The sequence below is a fragment of the Mus caroli genome, unplaced genomic scaffold (genome assembly GCF_978045245.1).
Source record: "Mus caroli unplaced genomic scaffold, Mus_caroli_1 scaffold_14, whole genome shotgun sequence".
Classification (NCBI taxonomy): Eukaryota; Metazoa; Chordata; class Mammalia; order Rodentia; family Muridae; genus Mus; species Mus caroli.
In genome coordinates this window covers 57315773-57334225 of record NW_028227269.1, presented here as the reverse complement: position 1 = coordinate 57334225, position 18453 = coordinate 57315773, and the positions used below count along the sequence as shown (strand labels likewise).

At 40.2% G+C, this 18453-nt stretch overlaps 1 protein-coding gene across 7 annotated transcripts in view; it reads right to left on the bottom strand.

Moving 5' to 3' along the window:
* Positions 1 to 8912, bottom strand: part of Mia2 (MIA SH3 domain ER export factor 2) — an 88456-nt gene extending 79544 nt beyond the window's left edge. For 2 of the 7 annotated variants that reach the window (XM_029484292.2, XM_029484293.2), the window contains exons 1-2: positions 8425 to 8912; positions 2501 to 2634 (exon numbers count right to left, since the gene is read on the bottom strand). In XM_029484292.2, the coding sequence (XP_029340152.1) occupies positions 2501 to 2634; positions 8425 to 8539 (249 nt within the window). In that variant the 5' untranslated portion in view covers positions 8540 to 8912. The remainder of the gene's footprint in view (positions 1 to 2500; positions 2635 to 8424) is intronic. The other 5 variants (XM_021178550.3, XM_029484290.2, XM_029484291.2 and 2 more) reach the window with 4 other exon arrangements.
* Between the last annotated feature and the right edge of the window lie 9541 nt (positions 8913 to 18453).

Here is an 18453-nt window from a genome sequence, read left to right as displayed (position 1 = left end):
TCACTGCTGGACCACTGTTCCAGCCCATCCCCCCCTCACCCCCCCACCCTCCGTGGTCTAGGACCTTCCTTGCCTAGATTATGCAGATTTACACGTTTAGATGTGAGATATCAAAAAGGAACAACTCAGGTGACAGTTCAGGAAGACAGAACGATTGCAAACTCAGAGTTGTCAAGATGTCACATTCAAGAAAGGGATTTAGACTCCTGGAAGTGGCAGATGGATTTCTCAAGGTAGTTAAGGTCCATGTGTCGCCAAGAGATGATGCAGTTCCTTTTGGCTTTTCTGGGCAAACCTGGTAACAGATTCTCTTGACCCAGTTCGAGCACATGTAGGATGTCCCCCCAGTAAGTGAGATCAGCATCAAACCACTCAGAGCCCCCCCTTCTTATTCCTATTAAAGTTTCACAAACACTTTCTGTCTTCTGAGCCAACACCATCACATATTAAATATGATTTTTCTAGTTCTCCAATTAGTCTTCATTTACAACTATTTGGAAATAGTTTATGAGTGCACAGTGTGAGTTCTTCAACAGTTACGAACACAGACTAACCATCTCTATTTCTGCTTAGACAAAAAACAGAGAAGCAAATAGACTAAACATTTAAGGTACCAAACACTAATGGCAGCTGAGACTTTTCCCATGGTTTTATCCATTAAACACTGTTTTGTGTAGAATTATTATTTTCATACTTAGTAAACAAATAAATCAAAATTGTTTTCTTTGTTTCTCATGACATATACTCTGTCATTTTCTTATACCTGTGTCAGATTTCTGTGATGCATTCAAAACAGAGACCAGTATTTTAAAACCATCATAAGCAATAAGGAGAAGTCAAATCTGGCATGGGAAAGGTTTAGTTACACATCGCTTGGTGGGAAGAGTACGGTTTCAAATGCAGTGTGTGCCTTCAGATGGGTAGTGTTGTATGCCAGCGACATCAACACTCAGGAGGATGGGGCATTGTACTGGCTAATTTTGTGTCAACTTGACACAGGCTGGATTTATCACAGAGAAAGGAGCTTCAGTTGGGGAAATGCCTCCATGAGATCCAGTTGTAAGGCATTTTCTCAATTAGTGATCAAGGGAGAAAGGCCCCTTGTGGGTGGTGCCATCTCTGGGCTGGTAGTCTTGGTTCTTTACGAGAGCAGGCTGAGCAAGCCGGGGAAGCAAGCCAGTAAAGAACATCCCTCCATGGCCTCTGCATCAGCTCCTACTTCCTGACCTGCTTGAGTTCCAGTCCTGACGTCTTTCAGTGATGAATAGCAATGTGGAAATGTAAGCTGAATAAACCCTTTCCTCCCTAATTTGCTTCGTGGTCATGATGTTTTGTCCAGGAATAGAAACCCTGACTAAGACAGGCATTCAGACTCATCCTTGGCTACAGACATTGGGAGTTTATCGATGACCTGAGCTATGTGAAACTGTCTCAAAAACGAAGCTGTTTGTTCAGACAGTGAGCACAGAGGCTACATTCTTCCATAATGTATGATGTATACACAGCAGGAGAACGATGTGAGAGTCTATCAGGTTGGCCATGTCTATCAGCTTGGAAGTCAACTCATCTATCATAGCATGCCATCATTACAAAACATAGTACATACCAGAGATATAAATCTTTTCAACTGAAAACACGAATTATTATCCCAAGAGATAGTTTGGGCTTCTTTTATTTTGGCCAAATAAAAGGATCAACCAGTTAATATTTTATTTTCCATGAAAAGTTTATACACCTCTCTTCCCTACCGTACCAACCTTTCTGTTGACCTGTCTGTCCAACACACCTCAGCCCTCTCTCTGTTCAGACAGACACGCTTTGGAATCTGATAAAACACCTTCCCAGTCTCTCTCAAACTCAGTCACTAATAGCACAGAGAGATGCTGAGGTTGCCATAACATTTGTCAGCACGCCTTCTAAATAATAATGTCCTCTAAGCTGAAAATCATGTGTGTTGTGTAAAAAATAATTGCAAGGCCCTCCTTTAGTCCTCATCTCAGGGTCAAAAACCTCTTCTATAGAAATTGTCAAGCGGGGCTGATGAGATGGCTCAGCGGTTAAGAGTACCTGACTGCTCTTCTGAAGGTCCTGAGTTCAAGTCCCAGCAACCACATGGTGGCTCACAACCATCCGTAAGGAGCTCTGACTCCCTCTTCTGAAGTTTGTGAAGTGTCTTCTGAAGTGTCTGAAGACAGCTGCAGTGTACTTAGATATATAATAAATAAATGTTTTTTTTTTAAAAAAAAGAAAGAAATTGTCGAGCAATCACTAAATGTCTGTAACTTGCTATGTAGATCAGGTTGGCTTTATACTCAGACACCCTGAGGGCTTGGATTAAAGGCATGCATGTGATCACTTTTTTTGTTTGCTTAGATATGATGAGGGTGTTAATATTTATGCAGAGCTTTGAAGCTGTTAAATAAGAGTTCCTTTAAGAGCAAGTATCCTTGTTGGCGTTGGACATTTATTCTGCGTTTAGTTCTTAAAACTAAATACTTACACTTCCTGCCCACAAATCTTCTCTGTCTCCTCCAAGTTTAACATAAACAGATATCTCTTCTCCCGTAGTGAAGTTCAGGTACCGACAGTCAGGTCCTGTGTAATCTCTCAGGGCTAAGACTCGGCTGATCAAAGCTGTGTAGACACATACAGGAAAGCTCACACTTTAAAATGTCACTGCTTCCTCGTTTACTTATTGATAGTAAGCCTTGCTATGTATCCCAGGCTGAACATAACCTTAAAACCTTCCTGCTTCAACTTCTCCTGCTGCTGAGATTATTGATACATACCACCATAATATTTGACTTCTCCATCCATTTTGCTTTCCTTCAATCCATCCTTTAAGGGTTTTTTTTGGTTTTTTTTTTTTTCAAGACAGGGTTTCTCTGTGTAGCCCTGGCTGTCCTGGCACTCACTTTGTAGACCAGGCTGGCCTCGAACTCAGACATCTGCCTGCCTCTGCCTCCCGAGTGCTGGGATTAAAGGCGTGCGCCACCACGCCCGGTCATCCTTTAAGTTTTGAAGTAAGAGGTGGGCCTGATGGCTCACACTTGTAGTCACCAGCACTCATGAAGATGAGGAGAAGGATTTCAGGAGATTGATATATTTCAATAATATTAATAATAACAGTTTGAAATCCTAGTTTGTCAATATTGGTTATGTTCTCAAAAACTAATATAGGCCAGGCATTGGTGGCTCACACCTTTAATCCCAGCACTTGGGAGGCAGAGGCAGGCAAATTTCTGAGCTCAAGGCCAGCCTGGTCTATAGAGTGAGTTCCAGGACAGCCAGGACTACTCAGTGATACCTTGTCTCAAATAACAAACAATATGGGCTGTAGAGATGGCTCAGTGGTTAAGAGCACTGACTGTTCTTCTGAAGGTCCTGAGTTCAAATCCCAGCAAATACATGGTGGCTCACAACCACCTGTAATGAGATCTGACACCCTTTTTTGGTGCATCTAAAGACAGCTACAGTGTACTTAGATATAATAATAAATAAATCTTTAACAAACAAACAACAACAACAAAAACAAAAAAGGAAGGAAGGAAGGAAGGAAGGAAGGAAGGAAGGAAGGAAGGAAGGAAGGAAGGAAGGAAGGAAAACTAAAATAGACTTTCTACTATATACAAATTCAAGCCCAGATGTTTTTGGCATATGAAGATTATTCATAACCTGAGCCCACTTACCTATTTTTTTAAAGATTTTTTTTATTTATTTCATGTATGTGACTGTCTTTCAGACACACCAGAAGAGAGCATAGGATCCCATTACATATAGCCCTGTATAGCCCTGGCTGTCCTAGAACTCACCTTGTAGACCAGGCTGGCCTCGAACTCAGAAATCTTGCCTGCCTTTGCCTCCCAAGTGCTGGGATTAAAGGCATGCGCCACCACGCCCGGCCCAGCCAGTGCTCTTAACTGCTGAGCCATCTTCCAGCCCCACTTACCTAATTTTTAAGTTTAAATTTCTGTGTGCGTGCGTGTGTGTGTGCATATAGTGCACATTTCAGAGCACAACTAACTTTTGGGCGTCAGTTCTCACCTTCTGTCCTGTGAGTCCTGGTTATCAAACTCAGGTTGTCAGTTTGACAGCAAGTGCCTGTGCCCTCTGACTCCGCTCACAGGCTCTCCCTTTATTTCATTTTACATTTCAAACATGTTTTTATATTATTTTTACTTTATGTGTTTGAGTGATTTGCTTGCATGCATGTATGTGCACTGTATGTCAGCCTGGTGCCCATGAAGTCCAGAGAGGGTAGTAGATCGTCTGGAACTTGTGGTTGTTAGCTGCCCTGTGGGTACTGGGAACTGAACCTAGACCGTCTGAAAAAGCAGTAAGCACTCTTAAAGGCAGGTCCCTCTCTCTGAAGGCCCTGTCCTTCCCTATTTTAAGCAACCTCTCCTTTGCACAGATTCAAGGCTGGAACACACTCCAGCTTGCAAATCTCTTGTTCTTGGAGTAAGTCACTACTGTTCTTGGGTGTGTAGGAGACTCTGGCTTTCTTTCTGGTACCTTTACGTTTCCAAATTATATTTATATTCTGTTGAATCCTCAATGCATATCTATAGGGTAAATCACCCCACTTCATTCTAACGATTGAGTCTTTAGTTGAGGTTCAGAGGGTGGGTCATACAGCTCTGGTTGCCTAGCTCTGCCCTGAGATTCTTTTTTTCTGCAACATTGCGGTCCTTATTCTAAGCTTCTATTTCTATTCTTCCTCTCTTCATGTTTAACTCATGTGTTGCTTCCTGTCTAGTCTGAACCCTGGCATCATCTGTCATTATTACAATTTCATCACCTTCTTCCTCCTTGATTTGTTTTGATGTTATTAAATAAGATGACTATTCCTATAGAAAAAGAAACTGCTTTCATTTCACTTTATTACTTTATTTTTCAAAGATTTATTTATTATTAATATAAGCACTCTGTAGCTGTCTTCAGATGCACCAGAAGAGAGCATCAGATCTCATTACGGATGGTTGTGAGACCCCACAAAGTATTTTAAAAGTAATAAAGTAGACTGGGCTGGCAAGATGGCTCAGTGGGTAAGGGCACAGACTGCTCTTCCAAAGGTCCTGAGTTCAAATCCCAGTAGCCACATGGTGGCTCACAACCATCCGTAATGAGATCTGACGCCCTCTTCTGGAGCATCTGATGATAGCTACAGTGCACTTACACTAAATAAATAAATAAATCTTTAATAAAGAATTTAATAAAGAAAAAATTTAATAAATCTTTAAATAAATAAATCTTTTAAAAAATAATAAAATAAAATACATTGTGTTAGAACACAAACCCCTAGAGACATTTTAGGTCCTCAGTAACTGAGTAAAGTATGTATGATTGGTTTAGCCTTTGATGCCTAAAATAACATGCATATCATATAATTATTATGGTGCTAATGTGTAAAACGTAAAATCATACTGATTAAATCCTTGAATAAGAGACAAAATTGCATTGTAAGTTTTACTCCAAATCTGAATTTCTGTTGGACTCTAAAGCTATTAAAGTGCTGATAATAATGCAAAGTGGGAAAGCACAGTCACTGCAAAGTACCGTGGTAACAGATTCTCTATACACTGAATGACTTTTCCGAAAGGTTAAGAAAAAATGATTACTCATAAAAAATAGCACGTGTGAAATTTTTACATTTAAACTGGTCATATTTGGCATTTTTGAAACACTGTCTTCTGGACCATGACAGTTAGGCTTACAGACTCACAGAAGCTGTGGTTGCCTACCAAAGACTTCTACAAGCTCAAGCCATTGACATTCCAGCACAGAGCAGGGAGGGGCTCACAGCCCCCACAGCTATCGGAGGAGACACTGAATCCATGGCTCCCAACAGGGGAGAATCATTTTTTCTCCACACTCACACAGTACTTCAAAACTATCTGAAACTCCAATTCCAGGGGCTTCCAAAATGCCCTCTTCTGGCCTCTGCCAGCACCAAGCATGCACATGGCATGCAGACATACATGCAGACAAAATACTCAAATATAACAGCACTTGGGAGGCAGAAGCAGGCAGATCTCTGAGTTCAAGGCCAGCCTGGTTTTACAGAGTGAGTTCAAGGACAGCAAGGTTGCACAAAGAAACTGGGGGGAGGGGGGAGGGAGAACACTCACATATAAAATAAAATGAATACATTTTTTTTTTTTTTTTGGTTTCTCTGTATAGCCCTGGCTGTCCTGGAACTCACTTTGTAGACCAGGCTGGCCTCGAACTCAGAAATCCACCTGCCTCTGCCTCCCAAGTGCTGGGATTAAAGGCGTGTGCCACCACACCCGGCTGAATACATTTTTAAAAATAACTTTTTAAAAAAAATTTTTAAATATATGAATTAGGAGAGAAGATGCTGTAGGACCAGCAGGTTGGAAGTGGGATATAGATAGACATGATCAAAGCACATTTCAATGTATGAAATGACCAAAGAATGAGTTAAAAAAAATACTATTAAAATATAAAAAGCCATATTAGAGGGAAAATTAAAGGATCTTTGCTATAAAATACCATGTAGTTGGCAGAGCATACTGGTATACGCCTTTAATCCCAGCACTTGAGAGCCAGGGGAGGTTGATCTTTATGAGATGAAGGCCAGTCTGGTTTACAGAGGGACAGTTAAAGAAAGAAAGGCAGGAAGGGGGAGGGAGGGAAGGAGGAGGGAGGGAGGGAGGGAGGGAGGGAGGGAGGGAGGCAAGAAGGAAGGGAAGAAGGAAGGAAGGAAGGAGGGAGGGAGGGAGGAAGGAAGAAAGAAGGAAAGATAAACGCACATGGTTTTTACTTATAAAAATATTCCTGCTGGGCAGTGGTGGCGCATGCCTTTAATCCCAGCACTCGGGAGGCAGAGACAGGTGGATTTCCGAGTTCGAGGCCAGCCTGGTCTACAGAGTGAGTTCCAGGACAGCCAGGGCTACACAGAGAAACCCTGTCTCGAAAACAAAACAAGAAAACAAAAAACAAAAACAAAACAAAACAAAACAAAAATTGCTGGGGCTGAAGAAGTGACTCAGCAGATGGGAACACAGGCTGCTCCTCTAGAGGACCTGCATTCAATTCCCAGCACCGACACTGTGACTCATTGTCATTTGTGGCTCTAGTCTGTGGATTCAGAATGCTCTCTGGCCTCTGGGACACCAGGCACACACCCAATGCCTTTACATGCGTGGAGGCATACACTAATACACACAAAACTGAGGTAAATAAATCATTAAATATACTTGTATGTCTTAGACATTTTTGTATCACATAATTATATATTGTATTTTAATTTACGTTTTGTAAAATTAGAAATAGTTTTCATCTTGGAAAGATAGGACTTATTTTCAGGAACTCTAAGATGAGAATATAGTATCTTTTTTCCTGTTGTCCTTTTGAGACAAAGAACTCATTGTATAGATCAAGCTGGCCTGGAACTAGAGCTCTTCCTACTTCTGCCTCCTGGTGCCATTATACTTGGCAGAATAAAGTTATTTTGCAGTTATGTAGATACCAAAAAATTAAGTTCTTGGGGCTGGGGACATGACGAAGTGGTTAAGAGCCTCTAATCCTCTTGCAGACCCACGTTCAGTTCCCAGCACTATGTGGAAGCTTGTAACTGTCTGTAATTCAAGTTCCAGGGAATACAATGCCCTCTTCTGGGTTCTATGAGCACTAGGCACATATGTGGTGTATGAATATATATATATACATATATGTATATATGTATATACATACATATAGGCAAAATACCCATATATAAAAAATAGAAATAAACAACAAAGTAGAAATTAACGTCTCTTCATAGAGACTTAAGAAAGTTTCATATTAAATGTTATACATCACACACAGATATTGAAACACTTATTTTAACATTTTTACATAATAAACTGACACAAATGATTAGCATTTGATAAAATTTGGACGTCTAAACAGTTTTTTCAAATATGATGGTTTGAAGTAAAAACATTTTGGGGGAAACTCATGAGAATCGGAAAGTTCTGATTGTGAAATAGAAACTAACCCATATGAGCTTCATCGACAGTGAATCACCAAACTGCCTGATGGCTTTCCAAACAACTCAATTATCTTTAAAAAAACAAAACAAAACAAAACAAAAACAATGGCTAAAAGCTGGTTATTTAATTTTTGACACACGGATTAATACCATCTCTACCATAGTTCTATCAGTCTAATTTTTGCCTTTAACTTTATACTTATGTTAACTTATAAATTATTACATTTATTAAATGTGTAAAATTTATAATTATGCTGCCACAAAATGTTTTGCTTCTAGCATTCCCTTTTTCGCATGAAGCTATGCTTTATAGTTCAAATAGCCCTCAATACTACTAATGTTGACTTTTTGTTCCACAAGTTCACCGTGAGATTTAATGTGATTTTAGAACTCAGTGTAAGAGAGAATAAGAAAAGCGAACTTACTTTCACATTCCAAGTCACCACACTTTTTAAGGTGTGCCAGCAACTTTGTACCCTCCAGACACTTTGCCAGAGAAACAACCAAAAGAAGGATTCTTTGAACACTGACTTCCGCCATGCCTAAACAAGCCACCAAGGATCCTGGACAAGCGTTAGAATGTTAGGCGGCAGGCATGCCAGAAAAACAGCCGATGCGACGCTCCCTTCCGTAGCGCAAGAGGAAAAAGCTGAGTATTCTTCAATCCCTTCGGAGCTACATTTTCCCGATGGGGCGCTGGCCCAGCTTCAGAAATTAACATTCTCTGGTCTCAGTCTGCAGAGTCAGGTAGCCGGATGATACCGAAGGGCTTAATAATTAACGGGGGTTTTAGCCGGACCAATGTGTGATAAAGTAGCCCATGTGAAACTGACTCACTTAAAGGCACCACCCTGTGCTCAGTCGAACGGTTCTTAAGCCTCCACAATTAGGCAGTCAATCTCTGCCATAGTCTTCAGGCAGACGAGTCAACGAGTACAAACCAAATATTTACTGCATGCAGGTTCTACCTTCAGAAGAGAAGGTATAGAGCCAGAAAATAGCTCAGTTAATAAGTACCCTTATCATGAAGCCTGATAACTTGAGTTTAATATTACCCAGGACCCACTTGGTAAAAGGACAGACTTGATTCCAGAAGTGGGAGTCGGATCTACACTCATTCACACACACACACACACACACACACACACACACACACACACACCCCGACTGACAGAAAGGGTAGATGTGTAAATGATAAATGTAATTTTAAAAGTTAAATGCATAATCAAAAATGAATTGATTGTTTTTGGGGAAAAAAAAACTTCAAATACATAAACCAGAAACAATTGCCATACATGTGACATTAAAAAAAATATATATAGTTATATAAAAAGCATTATTAATTTATGTCAAAAGTATGATTTTGAAATATGATGAAATTATCAGAAAAGCTATTCCTTTGGGTATGTTAAAAAAAATCTTCAGTGTTGTTATGAAGTCACAGTTAGAGTAATAGTTAAAACATAATAACTATTACTATGATCCACATATTATTTGAAGTGCCTAGATAATGTGAGTAGTTCTTGATGTGATCTCAACTTCATATCAGCTCTCTGGGACCGGTGACATTATCACCTTAATATTTGCACATAAGCCACAGTAGACACAGGCTAAGCTATCCAATATCATGAAGTGAGTGAAGAATAAATCTAAACGTAGGTGCCATGGTAGAGCAACACACAAACTACTGTGTGTCTTTAAGTCATCTCCTGTGAGAAAACAGAAATAGAGAGTTATTCCACACGTTAAAAATTAAACGTGTATTTATAAAAGTGGAGGGAAAGTGAGATGAGAAAGTTGTGAAAATGTTTCCCTGAAGAGTGGAAATGGGATTTCAGGATGTATTCTCCTTTAGAGATTTCCATAGTAAAAGCCAGTAAGCATCTGTCCTTTAAAAATAAGTTGTGAAAATCATTTTGTCATTTGAATGTTGCTATTGCTTTAAAAGGGTCAAAGTCCTATATTGGGAAATTTTGTTTAAGGGAACTAGATCTGAAGGTCCTTGGGTCCCAATGTAGCACATTCCATTTCAGTGCCAGACACAAATAAAACAAATATTCAACACACCTGTAAGCTAAAGTAAAGGATCTTTGCTTTCAAACTTGTAACAGAACAGTACACTGACTGCTGGTTTGTTTATCAGTAGGAAGTCTGTTCTCTCCCAGATGGAGATTTTGCATCTCCCAAAAGAATCCAGTGCAACATGAACTTGCACTTGAGGGTTAAGTGACTTGCTACAGAGCATTCCATAGTTGTACACACACACACACACACACACACACACACACACACACACACACACACACACACTGTGTAGATCAGTTTCTTGAATACATTCATGAGTCTGCAATATAATTGGTGATGATATTTAAATAGAAATCAGACCCCTAAGAAGGACATTAATAACTCACTGAAAGAATTACAGGAAAACACAGAAAAACAGATGATGGAATTGAACAAAACCATCCAGGATCTAAAAATGCAAGTAGAAACAATAAAGAAAACACAAAGGGAGACAACTCTGGATATAGAAATCCTAGGAAAGAAATCAGGAACCATAGATGCGAGCATCAGCAACAGAATACAAGAGATGGAAGACAGAATCTCCGGTATAGAAGATTTCATAGAGAACATGGACACAACAATCAAAGACAATGCAAAATGCAAAAAGATCCTAACTCAAAACATCTAGGAAATCCAGGACACAATGAGAAGACCAAACCTAAGGATAATAGGTATAGATGAGAATAAAGATTTTCAACTTAAAAGGCCAGTAAATATCTTCAACAAAATTATAGAAGAAAACTCCCCTAACCTAAAGAAAGAGATGCCCATGAACATACAAGAAGCCAACAGAACTCCAAATAGACTGGATCAGAATAGAAATTCCTCACGACACATAATAATCAGAACAACAAATGCACTAAATAAGTATAGAATATTAAAAGCAGTAAGGGAAAAAGATCAAGTAATATAGAAAGGCAGACCTATCAGAATTACACCAGACTTCTCACCAGAGACTATGAAAACCAGAAGATCCAGGACAGATGTCATACATATCCGAAGAGAACACAAATGCCAGCCCAGGGTACTATACCCAGCAAAACTCTCAATTATCATAGATGGAGAAACCAAAGTATTCCATGACAAAACCAAATTCACACAATATCCACAAATCCAGACCTTCAAAGGATAATAAAGGGAAAACACCAACACAAGGACAGAAATTACACCCTAGAAAAGGCAAGAAAGTAATCCTTCATCAAACCTAAAAGAAGATAGCCCCAAGAACAGAATCCCAACTCTAACAACAAAAATAACATGAAGCAACAATTACTTTTCCTTAATATCTCTTAATATCAATGGACTCAATTCCCCAATAAAATGACATAGACTAACAGACTGGCTACGTAAACAGGACCCAACTTTTTACTATTTACAGGAAACCCACCTCAGGGAAAAAGACAGACACTACCTCAGAGTAAAAGGCTGGAAATCAATTTTCCAAGCAAACGGTCTGAAGAAACAAGCTGGAGTAGCCAGTCAAATATCGAATAAAATAGAAGTAGTCATTAATAGTCTCCCAACCAAAAAAACCCCAGGACCAGATGGGTTTAGTGCAGAGCTCTATCAGACCTTCAAAGAAGACCTAATTGCAATTTTCCTCAAACTATTCCCCAAAATAGAAACAGAAGGTACTCTACCCAATTCATTCTATGAAGACACAATTACTCTGATACCTAAACCACATAAAGACCCAACAAAGAAAGAGAACTTCAGACTAATTTCCCTTATGAATATCGATGCAAAAATACTCAATAAAATTCTCACTAACTGAATCCAAGAACACATCAAAACAATCATCCATCATGATCAAGTAGGCTTCATTCGAGGGATGCAGGATGGTTTAATATATAAAAATTGATCAATGTAATCCACTATATAAACAAACTCAAAAACAAAAAAACACATGATCATCTCTTTAGATGCTGAGAAAGCATTTGACAAAGTTCAATACCCATTCATGATAAAAGTCTTGGAGAGATCAGGAATTCAAGGCCCATACCTAAACGTGATAAAAGCAATATACAGGAAACCAGTAGCCAACATCTAACTAAATGGAGAGAAACTTGAAGCAATTCTACTAAAATCAGGGACTAGACAAGGCTGCCCACTTTCTCCCTACCTATTCAACATTGTACTTGAAGTCCTAGCCAGAGCAATTCGACAACAAAAGGAGATCAAGAGGATACAAATTAGAAAGGAAGAAGCCAAAATATCACTATTTGCAGATGATATTATAGTATATATATGTGACCCTAAAAACTCCACCAGAGAACTCCTAAACCTGATAAACAGCTTCAATGCAGTAGCTGGATATAAAATTAACTCAAATCAATGGCCTTTCTTTACACAAAGGATAAACAGGCTGAGAAAGAAATTAGGGAAACAATACCCTTCACAATAGTCACAAATAATATAAAATACCTGGGTGTGACTCTAACTAAGGAAGTGAAAGATCTGTATGGTAAGAACTCCAAGTCTCTGAAGAAAGAAATTGAAGAAGATCTCAGAAGATGGAAAGATCTTCCATGCTCAACGATTGGCAGGATTAATATAGTAAAAATGGATATCTTGCCTAAAGCAATCTGTAGATTCAATGCAATCTCCATCAAAATCTGAACTCAATTCTTCACAGAGTTAAAAAGGTCAATTTGCAAATTCATCTGGAATAACAAAAAACCTAGAATAGCAAAAAATATTCTCAACAATAAAAGAACCTCTGGTAGAATCACCATGCTTGACCTCAAGCTGTACTACAGAGAAATCATGATAAAAGCTGCATGGTACTGGTACAGGGACAGACAGGTAGATTAGTGGAATAGAATTGAAGACCCAGAAATGAACCCACACACCTGTGGTCACTTGATCTTTGACAAGGGAGCTAAAACCATCCAGTGGAAAAAAGGCAGCATTTTCAACAAAAGGTGTTGGCACAACTGGCAGTTATCATGTAGAAGAATGTGAATTGATTCATTCTTATCCCCTTGTACAAAGCTCAAATCTAAGTGGATCAAAGAACTCCACATAAAACCAGACACAGGCCGGGTGTGGTGGCGCATGCCTTTAATCCCAGCACTCGGGAGTTTGAGGCCAGCCTAGTCTACAAAGTGAGTTCCAGGACAGCCAGGACTATACAGAGAAACCCTGTCTCGAAAAACAAAAATAAATAAATAAATAAATAAATAAATAAATAAATAAATAAATAAATAAATAAAATGTGGTAAAAAAAAAAATAGAGACACTGAAACTTATAGAGGAGAAAGTGGGGAAAAGCCTCGAAGCTATGGGCACAGGGGAAAAATTCCTGAGCAGAACACCAATGGCTTGTGCTGTAAGAATCGACAAATGGAACCTCATAAAACTGCAAAGCTTCTGCAAGGCAAAAGACACTGTCAATAAGACAAAAAGGCCACCAACAGATTGGGAAAGGATCTTTACTAATCCTAAATCAGATAGGGGACTAATAGCCAATATATATAAAGAACTCAAGAAGATGGACTCCACAAAATCAAATAACCCTATTAAAAATGGGGTACAGAGCTAAACAAAGAATTATCAACTGAGGAACACCAAGTAGCTGAGAAGCACCTGAAAAAATGTTCAACATCCTTAATCATCAGGGAAATGCAAATCAAAACAACCCTGAGATTCCACCTCACAGCAGTCAGAATGGCTAAAATAAAAAACTCAGGTGACAGCAGAGGCTGGCAAGAATGTAGAGAAAGAGGAACACTCCTCCATTGTTGGTGGGATTGCAAGCTTGTACAACCACTCTGGAAATCAGTCTGGTAGTTTCCCAGAAAATTGTACTATTGGAACATAGTACTACTGGAAGGTCCTGCAATACCTCTCCTGGGCATATACCCAGAAGATTTTCCAACCTCTAATAAGGACACATGCTCCACTATGTTTATAGCAGTCTTATTTATAATAGCCAGAAGCTGGAAAGAACCCAGATGTCCCTCAACAGAGGAATGGATACAGAAAATATGGTACATTTACACAATGGAGTACTACTCAGCTATTTTAAAAAATGAATTTATGAAATTCTTAGGCAAATGGATGCATCTGGAGGATATCATCCTGAGTGAGATAACCCAATCACCAAAGAATACACATGATATGCACTCACTGATAAGCGGATATTAGCCCAGAAACTTAGAATACCCAAGATACAATTTGGAAAACACATGAAACTCAAGAAGAAGGAAGACCAACATGTAGATACTTTGTTCCAATGACTATCCAGACACTGCCCCACTGGGGGATCCATCCCATATACAACCACCAAACCAGAAAGATTTTGCTGACAGGACCCTGATATAGGTGTCTCTTGTGAGGCTATGCTAGTACCTGGCAAATACAGAAGTGGATGCTCACAGTTATCTATTGGATGGAATACAGGAACCCTAATGGAGGAGCTAGACAAAGTACCCAAGGAGCTGAAGGGGTCTGCAACCTTATAGGAGGAACAACAATATGAACTAACCAATACCCGCAGAGCTTGTGTCTCTAGTTGCATATGGAGCAGAGGATGGCCTAGTTGGCCAGCAATCGGAGGAGAGGTCCTGGGTCTTGTGAAGATCATATGCCCCAGTACAGGGAAATGCCAGGGCCAAGAAGCAGGAGTGGGTGGGTTGGGGAGCAAGGCAAGGGGAGAGTATAGGGGACTTTTAGGATAGCATTTGAAATGCAAATGAAGAAAATATCTACTAATAATAACAATAAAAAGAAACCAGCCCCTTGGGACCAGATAAAACTCGTGACTTTAATCTTGGTACTTCAAGGAGGCAAGATTTCTGTGAATTCCAAGTCAATCTGGTCTGCACAGAGAGCTCCAGATCACCAGAGAGAGGCCCTGTGTCAGAGAGGGGGGGGAGGGGGGAGGGGGGGCAGACGGCGACAGAGAGAGAGAGGTATGTACTGCTCTTGCAGAGAACTCAGGTTAAGTTTCCAGTATCCAGGGGGATCCATCACCTCTGGCCTCTGAGGACACCTCAGAGGTACCTCCCTCCACACTCAGGAGGCACTGATAGACAGATCTCTGTGAGTTCGAGGCCAGCCTGGTCTACAAAGGGAGTTCCATGACAGCCAGGGCTACACAGAGAAACCATGTTAAATAAAAAATAAATAAATAAATAAATAAATAAATAAATAAATAAATAAATAAAAACAAAAAATAAAATCTTAAAAATCAAAACCAATAATAAATTGGGAACACTTAAGCAATTTTAAGTATCATTGTTTTCATATTCAATACTAAAGACTTCATTAGTTAAATCCAGAATTAATGATGTTTTACATTAACAATGAGCAGGTGGGTGAGATGGCTCACTCGGTGAATGAGGTGCTTGTCCTGCAAACCAAACCTGATGGCCTGAGTTTACATAGGTGAAAGAAAAGAACTGACCCCATACAGTCTGACCTCCACACATGTGCCATGACATGTGTATACATCATGAAAGCATATGTGGGTGTGGGCTTGTATGAACACCAGACCTTAACAATCAGAGGTGATTCCCAGCCTGGCCTGCAGAGAGGTTGGTTAGGACCACACAAAGAAATCCTGTCTTGGGACAAAAAAAAAAAAAAAAAAAAAAAAAAAAAAAAAAAACCTCTAAGTAAAAAAAAAGAACAATAAGAGCCCAGCAGAGTTTAAATTTGTCTATTGAATGCCACAGAAAAGATATAAGCAGAGAAAACGTTCAGAGGGAGATGACTGGTAACCGTGTACACCTATGCTTGTCTCCTACTGCAGTTGCTGATCTATTTAAAGAAACCAGAAAATGTAAAATAATGTTGATTAATGATCTCCAACAGTGCCAAGTGAAGAGGCATAACATGGAGAGGACAAGAGGATTTAAATTAAGAAACTACTATAAATAACAGCTATATCAGCTTAGTCAGATATGGCCTAACTATTGATGCAGTATGTAGATTAAATATATCTATATGCACTTACAAAGCCAACACTGAAGAAGATGTCATGGTAACAGAATGTAGTCATTGGAAGGAAGAGAACTGGCTGTACAAAGCTAAAGACTGAATCATCAAAGACACACATCATAGCCAGGCGGTGGTGGCGCACGCCTTTAATCCCAGCACTTGGAAGGCAGAGCAGGCGAATTTCTGAGTTTGAGGCCAGCCTGGTCTACAGAGTGAGTTCCAGGACAGCCAGGATTATACAGAGAATCCTGTCTCAAAAAAACTAAAAAACAAACAAACAAACAAAACAAAACAAAACAAATCACAAAATCCTTTAACTAGCTGCCTGTCACTCTGGCAACGTATAAAGTAAGTTCAGTTAGGAGCTCCTCAGAGTTAGCAGAACTCAACAAACCAGTAGGGTTTTACCAAGGTCCAGGCATGCGAACAGAGCTTCTGTATAAAGACCCCACAGTAGGCAGGCACATAGTAAAAGAAAAGGGCCAAGAAGGACTTAGAGATAAGATGGCCATGGAAGACTAGAGGCTTGTCTCCTTTCCTCCAGGTCAGACTTTTTGCCCAGCTTCCTTGAGTCCAGTCAGCTGACAGTCTCCAGCAGGGGGGCTAAGTCAAAGTCTGCCTTGTCTACAGGAAGTCTCCTTAGCCAAGATTCCCACCTTCCCGCCAGGTCTTCTCCAGCACCTAGGGATAAACCGGGGCCATAAAGAGCAGGGTCATTCTGCATCCAGTGTTTCCTGTTGACTAAGCCATGACAGTTTGTCCTCTGTGTTTTCCTGATTTCTTCTCCTTCCTTTTGAGGAAATGAATGCGTTGAGCCCCAGACTCCACCTCAGCATCTGCTTCTAGAAAGCATAGTCTCGGAGCCCCTATGACACAGACAAAGAAGGCCAAGCAGTGCACGCCTTTAATCCCAGCACCTGGGAGGCAGAGGCAGGCAGATTTCTGAGTTCGAGGCCAGCCTGGTCTACAGAGTGAGTTCCAGGACAGCCAGGGCTACACAGAGAAACCCTGTCTGGAAACAAACAAACAAACAAGCCCCAAGACAGACAAAGAGAGACAATAGTAAACACACACATTTTTGTTTATCTTTGGTGCTAGTCACTCTATGACTTCCCTACGTGTTTTGTGTTGCTCTAGTACAAAGTATAATTCTACTCACCTTTTTATGTTTCATTTCTATAAATAGGAGTTCTTCCAGGAAACAAATGGACATGCAGAACTAAGGGCTGATATGTGGAGGTGATTCTGAAGGGACAGCTCACAAAGGTATAGACTGGGTTAAAGTGAAGTAACACAATGGGGCTGGCGAGATGGCTCACAGTGGTTAAGAGCACTGACTACTCTTCTGAAGGTCCTGGGTTCAAATCCCAGCAACCACATGGTGGCTCACAACCACCTGTAATGAGATCTGACCCCCTCTTCTGGAGTGTCTGAAGACAGCTACAGTGTACTTATGTGTAATAATAAATAAATCTTTAAAACAAAAAAAGAAGGCAAGCAACAGGGATGTAACATCCTCAGAGTGGAATTGTGGCTTGTTGGGGAAAGCAACAGGACAGGCTACCCTGCAGGAACTTGAAGCCTTCAGTGAAGCTCGGTTGACAGAGTCTCGTTTTTTCTGTCCTGATAGTGCTACCCACTGACCCAAACTGGCAGAGGACAGCAAAGAGAGGAGGAAGTTGTTTGCTTGTTTTGTTTTTTGTTGTTGTTGTTGTTTTTTCGGGACAGGGTTTCTCTGTGTAGTCCTGTCCTAGAACTCACTTTGTAGATCAGGCTGGCCTCGAACTCAGAAATCCACCTGCCTCTGCCTCCCGAGTGCTGGGATTAAAGGCATGCGCCACCACGCCCACCTGAGGAGGAAGCCTTTGAAGCAGCTGTAGAAGTCTGTGTCCTGGAGGCATAGAGCACAGTGACAAATTGAAGAGTGGATTAAAAGGAACAAAGACCCAGCACTCGGGAGGCAGAGGCAGGCGGATTTCTGAGTTCGAGGCCAGCCTGGTCTACAAAGTGAGTGCCAGGACAGCCAGGGCTACACAGAGAAACCCTGTCTCGAAAAAACCAAAAAAAAAAAAAAAAAAAAAAAAAAAAAAAAAAAAAAAAAAAAAAAAGGAACAAAGAAAACACAATACACAGCATGGTTCCTGATTCCTTTACCATGGGCTGTCCAGACCCAGGACAGCCTTCAATGGTAGCTAGTGTTTCTTTTAAGTGTGCATATGTGCACGTGTGTGTCTGTGTATGTGTGAGGGCATGCATGTAGAAGTCAGGACAACTTTCGGAAGTCTCTTCTCTCCTTGCACCATGGATTTCTGGGATCTAATTCTGTGTTAGTTTTGTGCGGCAAGTTCCTTTACCCCCCTGAATGAATCATCTAACTGATCCATTACTCATCTTTAGCAGTGCCTTCCAATAATTACATATTTTTAATTTGCAAAATTTGTTAT